Source organism: Dendrobium catenatum, unplaced genomic scaffold (assembly GCF_001605985.2).
Source record: "Dendrobium catenatum unplaced genomic scaffold, ASM160598v2 fragScaff_scaffold_365, whole genome shotgun sequence".
NCBI classification, from domain to species: domain Eukaryota; kingdom Viridiplantae; phylum Streptophyta; class Magnoliopsida; order Asparagales; family Orchidaceae; genus Dendrobium; species Dendrobium catenatum.
In genome coordinates this window covers 502,229-512,740 of record NW_021318827.1, presented here as the reverse complement: position 1 = coordinate 512,740, position 10,512 = coordinate 502,229, and the positions used below count along the sequence as shown (strand labels likewise).

General features: G+C 36.3%; 1 protein-coding gene across 1 annotated transcript; it reads left to right on the top strand.

Annotated features, from left to right (window-relative positions):
• The first annotated feature begins 4,457 nt into the window (after positions 1-4,457).
• On the top strand, positions 4,458-5,603 carry LOC110113875 (transcription factor MYB26-like). Its single transcript, XM_020846585.1, has 3 exons — positions 4,458-4,590; positions 4,709-4,838; positions 4,934-5,603. The coding sequence occupies exons 1-3, from the start codon at positions 4,458-4,460 to the stop codon at positions 5,601-5,603; spliced, it is 933 nt and encodes a 310-aa protein (XP_020702244.1).
• The last annotated feature ends 4,909 nt before the right edge of the window (positions 5,604-10,512 follow it).

Here is a 10,512-nt window from a genome sequence, read left to right as displayed (position 1 = left end):
CAAAATAGTTGTGGGCCCCATCCACTTTTGGTCAATCCCGTAGTCCTCTTACGGTTCATTATTTCATGCAGCTATTGCTTCGGCCAACTCATACTTTCCCCATTTTGTGCTATCTAAGCCGTTCGTGAGAATTGGTTAGCGCCCATGCATTCTACTCATAGCTCATGTAATCTCAAAATATAAGAAATATAGAAAAAATAAATGCAAAAAATATTATCTATTTATTTTGCTTAAGGAAAAAATATTGTGATTATTTCATATTTGTTGATTTCTTAGTTCATTTGTTCTTAGTGTTCTTACAAAGTAAATTGAAATAATTTTATCATAGTTTTTTTTTTGTAAAATATATATTTACTATGATAATATTTTGCATCCTAAAGTTGGGCCTTAAAAAATAAAAGACATATAAATATAAGTAATATGAGGCATGCACTATAATTGGAGCAATTCAATCCTCATTAATTACATAAATTCATTTATATTTGTTTCTTTAATGTTGGATTATATTTTTTAAACTCATCATATTACTGACTCATCTGTTTAATTTATTGTGAATATGTTTGATTTTTTTTTCAACAACTATATTATAAATAAGGCGTTGTTTGATTGGAAGTAAATTGAGTGTAAAGTATTCTAAATGCAAGGATTTTGAAAATATTGGTATTTGGCTGGATGAAAAAGGAATTATGCAAATGATTTATACTACATTTACTTTACTTTACAATGCAAGTAATTAAGCTCGCTTGATCACTGCCATCACCCGTTAGCCACCCATCGTCGCCGCCACCTGTCGGTCGCCGCCGCTGCCACCGGCCGCCACCACCACCAACCGTCGTCCAAACCGCTATTGGGCACCCTACCACCACAAAAAAAAACTCATATAACGATGCCTTGTTATTTATTTAGTGCTTATTCTATTTTTAATCAAAATTTCCATATTTATGCAATTTAAATTTTATGAATATTATTACACATTGTTGCGTCCTTGAGTATTCACGGCGGTAGAGAAATATATAGTTTAACGTCTTAGCATTGTACGAAGATCCAGCACACAAGCATATAAGTAAGAGGGTGTAACGTTCTTAAGAGACACCAGAGTTTTTACGTGGAAGCCCCTAAAAAGGGGAAAAAATCACGAGGTCTGGCCCAGTTTAAATGAATCCACTAGTATTTGCAGTCGATAACAAATGAGCCCCTTCTTAGAGAGAAGGCCTTGGCTTGATGTTACAAATGTATATCATATAGAGCGCATTACATGGTGGGAGTTACAATAATCAACATAGATGTGTTTGTTTGGTCAGCAAGGCCATAGTCGATATGATAGAGGTCGGAAAGATCGTTGTCTGGTGATAGAGGTTAGAATGACCGTAGTCGGCAGGAGACAGAGATCTGAAAGATCGTAGTTGGTAGGAGATCGACCCGGATCAGAAAGACCGTTGTCTATTGATGGAGGTCGGAAGGACCATAGTAGGCAATTGTGGTCGGAAGGACCGTAGCCGACAAGAGACTGGGGTCTGAAAGACCATTGTCTTTTGATGGAGGCCAGAAGGACCATAATAGACGACAGAGGTCGGAAGGACTGTAGTCGGCAGGAGACCAATGTCAGAAAGACTGTTGTCTAATGATGGAGGTCGGAAGAACCATAGTAGGTGACGGAGGTCAAAAGAATCGTAGTCGGCAGGAGAATGGTTTTGAAAGACCATTGTAGAAGGGCGACACTTCGGGAGAACTCTCGGCTTAATTCAAGCTTGCAGAAGTCCAAACCTCAAGTGGTGGCCAGTAGAGCAACGACACTAGGCGGTGGTCTGACAGATGTGAGGGCCTCAAGTGGTGGTCTGGTAGAGCAACGGTGTCAGGCGGTGGTCTGGCGGAGGTGAGCGCCTCAAGTGGTAGTCTGACGGAGCAATGATGTTAGGCGGTGGTATGTCTAGCGGAGGTGAGGGCCTCAAGTGGTGGTTTGGTAGAGCAAATACGTCAGGTAGTGGTCTAGCGGAGGCGAGGGCCTCAAGCGGTGGTCCGGTGGAGGTGAGGGCCTCAAGTGGTGGTTTGGCGGAGCAATGGCGTCAGGCGGTGTTCCGACGGAGGTGAGGGCCTTAGGTGGTGGTCCGACGAAGCAACGTCATTAGGCGATGAACCGGCGGAGGTGAGGGCCTCAAGTGGTGGTCCGACAGAGCAACGGAGTCAGGCAGTGGTCTAGCGGAGGTGAGGGCCTCAGGTGGTGGTCTGGCGAAAGTGAGGGCCTTAAGTGGTGGTCCAGGGAAGCTTCGACGGTGGTCCGGAGAAATTTCGGCGGTGGTCGAGGAGGAGCTTCTTCATTCTCTTCCTTCTCTTCTCCTCTTCTCTTCTTGCTTCGGTCGCCCTCTCAAGAGAAATGAGGGGTCTATTTATAGATTTCTGGTGTGGCATGGCCTGTAAATTGGTGAGAGATCAAGGGTAAATGGGGAGTGGTTGGATGGATGGTCGATATTGAATCCCTTGATCATGCACAGCTCGTTAGACATTTGAAGGATTTAATGATGTTGGAATTTAGCGATCTTGGGCTCGTTGTATTCGTCTCGTTAATAAGCTCGATTTGACTATAAGCACATCATGTTTGGTAACCAAATTGTGGTTTGAACCTTCCAAAAGCGCTTCAGATCCTTGATTTGAACTCATTTGGGCTCGGATTGAGTCGAATTTGGTGTCGTTGGGTTCGTATTTTCGAGACATTCAATTCAACTATAAGTTTGTTGAAATCAGAGTTTGGATGGTCCCAATTTTAGTTTAAAAAATTTCCAACTTGATTTTACATCGAGATTTGTGCCCGATCAAGATAATTTTTTGAGGGCGTATCACACACACACACACACACACACACACACACATATATATATATATATAATGAAAATATCAAACAAATGACTAGAAATATCAAGTAAATTTTATCAATTTTGGAAAAAAAAAAAACAAATAATTTGTTAAAGCTTGAATGAGGTTTTAAAACTTTGATTTTTTTGGAGCTCGATTCGTACCGAGTAAGAAAATAAATGAATGAGCTTAAATAAAATTGTTGCAGGCTAGAATATACACGGCGATATAGTTAGAAATTTTTTGTCTCAGCATTGTACGAATATTTAGCACACAAACTAGAGAGAAAAAACACCAGGATTTTTACGTGGAAAATCCTGGAAAAGAAAAAAACCATGGGGGCTAAGCTCAGTTGAAATAATTCCACTAGTGTTTGCTTGAGGTACAAGAGACTGACATGTCCTAAAAATTTAGGACCATCAGATTACAAAGCTTCACTTCTGGTGTGAAATCCAATTACAAACAAGTTGTGTATTTGAGCTGAATTCAGAGTTACTTAGAATTCCGGCGTCCCTCGGAAATCGGGTAGAGTTCCAGCATCACTTGGGCGTCGGGTAGAATTTCTTCGGCGTTACTTGGGCAGAATTCCGGCGTCACTTGGGCATAATTCCTGTGTCACTTGGGCGTCGGGCAAAATTCCGGTGTCACTCGGGTGTCGGGAAAAATTCTGGCGGTGGTCGAGGAGGAGTGGTGGTCGAGGAGGAATTTCTTCCCTCATATCCTTCTCTTCTTCTTCTCTTGCTTCTTCTCTTGCTTGGGTACCCCTTCAAGAGAAATAAGGGGTTTATTTATAAATTTTCTGGGGTGACATGACCTGTAAATAGGCGAGAGATCAGGGGTAAATGGGGGAGTGGTTGGATGGATGATCGATATTGAATCCCTTGATCGTGTACCGTTCGTCAGACATTTGAAGGCCTTAATGATGTCAGAATTTAAAGATCTTGGGCTCGTTGGATTTGTTTCATCGAGACGCTCGATTCGACTATAAGCTCTTCATGTTTGGAAACCGTTTGGTAACTCAAATTGCGGTACAAAATTTCCAACAATGCTTCAGGTTCTTGATTGGACTCTTTTGGGCTCGGATTGAGTCGAATTTGGTGTTGTTGGGTTCAAATTTTTGAGATGCTCAATTTGACTGTAAGTTTGCTGAAATCGGAGTTCAGGTGATCCCGGATTTAATTTTTGAAGTTTCCGACTTGATTTTACCTCGAGATTCGTGCCCGATCAAGATAATTTTTTGATGATATATCAAAAATGATATTCAACTCAATCTGATTCATTTATTACCCTAATAATAATTACTAAAAATGTCACACATGCTGGAAATTGACCTTATATAATTCATAATACATCTCTCTGCAACCTTATAGCTCCATATAAGCCAACCTATCTCTTCTCTCCACTGAAAATAAATTCATTAGTTTAAGCCTTAGATGTAGTGAGAGAGAGAGAGAGAGAGAGCACTTCTTCTTCCGCTTCTCATTTCTGGATCCTCTCTTAATGCTTTCCTCAAACTTAAAAGGCAAAGAAGAAGCACATTAAAACAAGCAATATCAAAGCAAAAGGAAAGATAGCAAAAGAGGGGTAATTTCTAATTACGATCTAAGATCATGGGCCACCATTCCTGCTGCAACAAGCAGAAGGTCAGGAGAGGCCTCTGGTCGCCAGAAGAGGACGAAAAGCTCACCAAGTACATCTCAACTTACGGCCATGGCTGCTGGAGCTCCGTGCCAAGACGTGCAGGTTCAGACTAAACTCGTTTATTTTAAAAACTTATAGCTTTTGCTTATCAATTTATTCCATTTAGTTGATTGTTTGAATATTGGAAGCATTCATTTTCACATTGCTATTATAAGCTTAGGGTTGCAAAGATGTGGCAAGAGTTGTAGACTAAGGTGGATCAATTACCTTAGGCCAGACCTTAAAAGAGGAAGCTTCTCTCCATATGAAGAAACTCTCATCATTGAACTCCACAGGATTTTGGGAAACAGGTAAGATTTCATCCTTTCTTCTATACATTGAGTGCTAAAATAGAGATCTGTCAGTTAATTTTAAATGAATGATATGTTATATATCTAAGCTGCAGATGGGCACAGATAGCAAAACATCTAACAGGAAGAACAGATAATGAAGTAAAGAACTTTTGGAACTCCACAATTAAGAAAAAGCTCATCGCTCAAGCTGTGGAAGGCCTCTCGCTTCCTAATCTCTCAAACCAAATTCCACCTCCTCAAGATTTACTCCCACTAAGATCATTCGAATTTCACACTTCTCATGTTCAAGATCAATTTCAACCAGCTTATAACCACCCCAGTATAGCAGCACAAATATATAATTCCCAAGGCCTGCAACCTAACATGGAAAATCCAGCTCCCACCCAACCCTTGCAGCTCTCTGGTTCTTATAGCTCCATTTTGCCATCTTACCCTCAACAGCAACAGCTTCATCAACATAATCATCATGAACCCAACACATTTTTCGACTTCGTCGATCCGTTACGGTTCCATACTGAATCTAAAGGCGGCCTTATCGACACAAAAATTGGGATTGCTATGGATAATCAGCAGGTTATCAACGATCAGGAATGGTTCAGTTCTCTATCATCAATGCCTTATTTAGAGAGCAGCTATGGATACAGCAGCCTGATGGAGTATATGTATGTTCTCACTGGGTCTCATGATCAGTCCTTGGCAGTGGTAGCATGTGATGATCTTAACTCCAATAACACTTCTATCCAGCCATATTTGTTTCCCTAGAGTTTGCCTAGTAATTTAGCTTGTTATTTCAAGTGGATTTCTCTCTCTCTCTCTCTCTCTCTCTCTCTCTCTCTCTTATTAGTGGGTATTATATGGTACTCTTTACTTTATATATATATTGCGGAAGCATGTAGAAGAAGAATATTAATAAGGTGGCAGTTCAATTGAAAGTGTGAGAGGGGCTTTGTTTCATGGAGATTCTTTGTGATAGCTATTCGTGCGGACTCATTGTAACCTATAGTTCAATTATTATGTCTCTATCTATAGCCTGCCAGAACGGGAAGCTAATATCTCACTCTGTATTTAAAAGTTTCCATGACAAGTTGTTTATGTATATGTTGATTCAGTTATAAGATTTCGTTTGGGACAATTTTCTTATTGTTTCTTAAATCAATTTTTAGTACAAAAATTAAATTTTTTTAATGAAAAATTTACTTTAAGAAGCAGTAATAAAGTCGTCCCAAATGAAGCCTTAATCAGATGCACATGACTGTATTTTTGGCCAATTAAGGCATACTCACACACACATCTCATACACAAGACTCGAACTAAAGACCTCTTAGTTGATAGCTTAAGCTCCCAACCAATAAACTAAGATGAACTGTGTATGCACAGGACTGCTGAGGAGATGAATACAAGCGAATTAATTATTCAAATTATGTTTAGGGTGATCAACAAGGGGTAAAACTTAGGGAGAGCAATTGCCTATCATGAATTTTAATTTTTTTTACTTAGTAGGATAAACATTTTAATTATTTTGTTCACTCTAAATAAATATATTTGTTCATAATTATAACTTTTTTCTTTTCTATTTCACCCCCAAGATCTTGCACGCTCTAAATAATTCTATTTTGCTCACCTTACAAAAATAGACTGATTCCGATATGAAATTGAGACCAAATGTATTTGAATGTTCAATTTGAGTAAAATTTTGATGAAAACTTTAAAAGGTATATTATTTTAATAGACATTTTTAATCACTAATCATGATTATATAGCTGATCAAGATCAAGGAGAATCTTAATTCTTCTTATCACTCGCCCCTTCAACAAATATTATTTGCAGAGGAAACTTTAAAACAAGTATGTTTAATCAAATTTACATGGATCCTACATAGAGCAAACTCTCCCAATTAGCAGCTCATGCATGCATGCTATGTGGATAAATGCCTCCACATGAATAAAATGAATAAGCCAAAGAGAGTAAAAGCAAAGTGGAAAGGTTGGGAGCATCCCCACATCGCTTTGCATCCATTGTATTGTACGAGGTATCACAGGTTTGGACAAATGAAATAAATGTCAACCATGTGGCCGTTGCAAGTTCTTGAACCTCTTTATTTGAATAAACAAATAAGCTTTCTTACTGCTCTCAAAAATATTTTTTAGTATAAAAAGTTTTTGAATTTGAAATTTTAAGATTAAAAAGTTGTTTTCTTACTTGTTTATGAAATAGCTTTCTAGTAAAAAAAATTATAATTTTAAAAAAATTTGAACTAAAAAATCCCTTCATAAAACAATAAAAAAGTCGTCACAAACAAAGCTGACAATTTTCTTTTATTAATGCTTTCTAATGCAGCTTTTTAGTACAAAAATTTTTAATTTAACAAAATTTTGAAATAAAATTTTGTTTTAGAAAATAGTAAGAAAGCAGTTCCTAAAGAATCCTAAATCTGTCATAAAAAGCATGAAGTTATCCAAATATATGTGAAGCTTTCATGGCAGCCCTTGTAGAGAAAAATATATGTATATCTCCTATCAATTTTGTTTTATTATGTGTACATCTCCATCTAATCTTCAAACAAAAGATGAAACTATTGGATTGAGTTTTGTTGATTTTCATAATGCTTAACTATTCATCAAATATATTAAATATGGGTGATTTAAATATAAACTCTATACAATTCTTTTATATTTATATATATAACACTTTTTTTTTTGGTTAAAACTCACTCATGGGGCCTACGCGTTAATATTAAAAAAAGCGGTTACAAGGTCCTTAGAAGGAACCTTCAGCTCACTACTGCTCGGACGAGCTACACATAAAAGAGTAAAATAAAAACCTATGAGCCGATGGTTCCTTTTCCTACAATTACAAAAATAATTCAAAATTAAATTCGGTCTGTGAGTCAACAGATCCCAAAAAAGGAAGCTCATGATGATTTCATTCCGCTCAGTCTTCCTGCAAAAAAAAACCAATAAAAACAACCAAAATTTGCGAAATTCCAAAATAAACATACCTTGCAGTCAGAGCATAATTTGCCATAACAAGTGAATAACATCCTGCAGGTATATATCACGAAAATAGCATAATAATCATATAATTTAACATCAGTATTCCCCAAACAACCAAGATAAGTCCATTGGTACCAGCTCTCCCAAATATTAGCCGCAGCATAGCACGACAACACCACGTCCCCCAACATAAAAAGACGAGCAAAATAATCTTACCAAAACCACCATTCCAATGCAAATAACCCGAGGGAACAAACGAATCAAAGACGTTTCCAGTAAAAATCCCCTCATACAAGAAACAAGAGCATTCAAAATCATACCCCGCAACAGCAACTGCAGGATAGAACTCAGCCAAATTAAAGAGCACAGTGAAATGCCCAAACCTCCGCCAAAAACATCCATCAACCATCAAAAAGAGCGCAGCAGCCAAACCAAAGAGAGTAACGATATTCCAAAAATAGAGCTTAATCCACCAAAAGTGCAAGATATCCCCAGGAACCGGGAAGAACCAACAAAGACAGACAGAAATAATTCCAAAACCAGCAACCTCCAGCCAAAATCCAAAATAACCAAATCATCTGCCACCAGAACACCAACAACAAGAGCAGATACAACCACAAACAGAGAGCCGTAACAAAAGAATGAAAATAGTAATTACCCATACCTGACGTGGGGTAGAGAAGATTTATCAGTCATCAACAAACCTTTAAAAGCAATATCTAAATTCAGCGCATCCACTTCCTCATAAACATTAAGATTAGCTCCCTTCTTAGCTAACCAATCAGCACATCCATTTCCTTCCCTAAAAATATGAGAGATTTCAAACTTCATAATATTCAAAAGCAAATTAATTTTCCTAATAATATAAAAATATTGAGCATTTCCATAAGAACCATCTCTAAAAATTTGAACCAGCCACAAAGAATCAACTTCAATCCAAACGCAATTATGCCCAGTTTTAATACACAACTCTAAGCTGCATAGAAGAGCATATAACTCAGCCACCAGCACATCCAAATGTTTCATAGGAGCATCAAAAGCAGCTAACAAGTCTCCATTACAATCCTGAATAAGACCACCCACACCAGCCTTCGTCAAGCCCACCATACCGTCAGCATTTAATTTCACAAAAGGATGAGTAGGCTTCCTCCACACAATTAATGATAGATACAATTAAAAATAACCTTATATTGGCTCTAAAATGGATTTTAATGATATATAATTAATGTATCTATATAGCTTAAGAATATAATGATAAATTATCCTTTGTTAATGTTTAATATAATTAAATTTTATAAGATCTTCTAGTTGTTTTATTTTTAAGCCTTAATTAATTAGGAAGATATATAAGGTTTTAATAATTAGCCTAGTAATCATAATACTATAATACACAAAACAATTAAATACTTTTAAAAGATTTCTTCCCCTTGAACTCCCTTGATCATCTAATATTTCTCATGAATTTATCTGACCAAAATTTGTCTTGTCTAAAAAAAAAATAGTTAATTTCATTTGGACTCATTTGAAATTATTCTTTCCTTGATATTCTAGTTCTGCAAATTGCAACTAAACCTCTTTAAAATTTTATTTTTGTTGTGTTCCATGTGGTCCAAATAGACCTCTTATTCTTATCATAAAGATTTTTTTGGGAAATATTTTACTTTAAGAATGTTAATTTAGGTTCAATTAATGGAAACATTTATTTTTAATTTTAAAAGTTTGATTACAACCAAATTCATAGTAGTTTATATAATTATGTCTCTTGAACAGTATTGGATGCCCTACTATAGCAAGGATCTCCCTCCAATTCAAAGCATTTTGTAAGTTGCGCGACAAACAAGGGTATGTAACTATGCTATTAATCATTCAAGCATATTCGATTTTGATTTAAGATTAGCTCGAAGTCATTTAATATGATTTTAAGTTGAGTGAAATTTGATTATAAATTAGTTCTTCTGATGTTGATTCAAACTAATTTAATAGCTAGTTATTCAAGCCAAAAATTAATTAGATTCAAATCTTTTTTTGATCTCATCAAAAAAATTGCTATGTATGTTATGTATGTAAATATGTGTGTGTGTATGTATGTATGGATGTATATGTATATGTGTATAAAATTTGAGTTTGATTCAAATTAATAAATAATTAAAATATTAAAATATCTTTATTTAAATTAAAAAAGCACTTGTATTTGCAAGCAACTTCCAACTTTACTACACTGGCTAGTTAATGATGGAGAAGAAATTGGACTATATTTTAAGTCCTCTATAATAGACTTTGAAGTGTAAGGTTGGGATATGTCATAGTCATTAAAATGTTTTCTTCTTTTGGAAGTTTATTTTGAATGATTGAGATTACTCTAGATGGGTTGATGACTCTAGTTATCCAGTTCATTGATAAGTAGGTCATCTCTTTCGATAACTTTTTTTTTTTTGGAGAAAGCCCAATTATGGGCTTACGTGTTAATACATCAAAATGAATTTCAAGTACTTAAAGAGATCGATAACCCACTAATGCTCATTGAGATACAATAAAAAAAATCTAAGAGTCAAAGATCCATGATTAAGTGCAATAAGAGCAAAAAAATAAAAATAAAAAAGAATTAGAAGAAAGGTAGGAAAGAAGCCAAACCCAAAAAATTAGAAGCAGCTAAAAGCTGAGATAAACAAGAAGCTTTT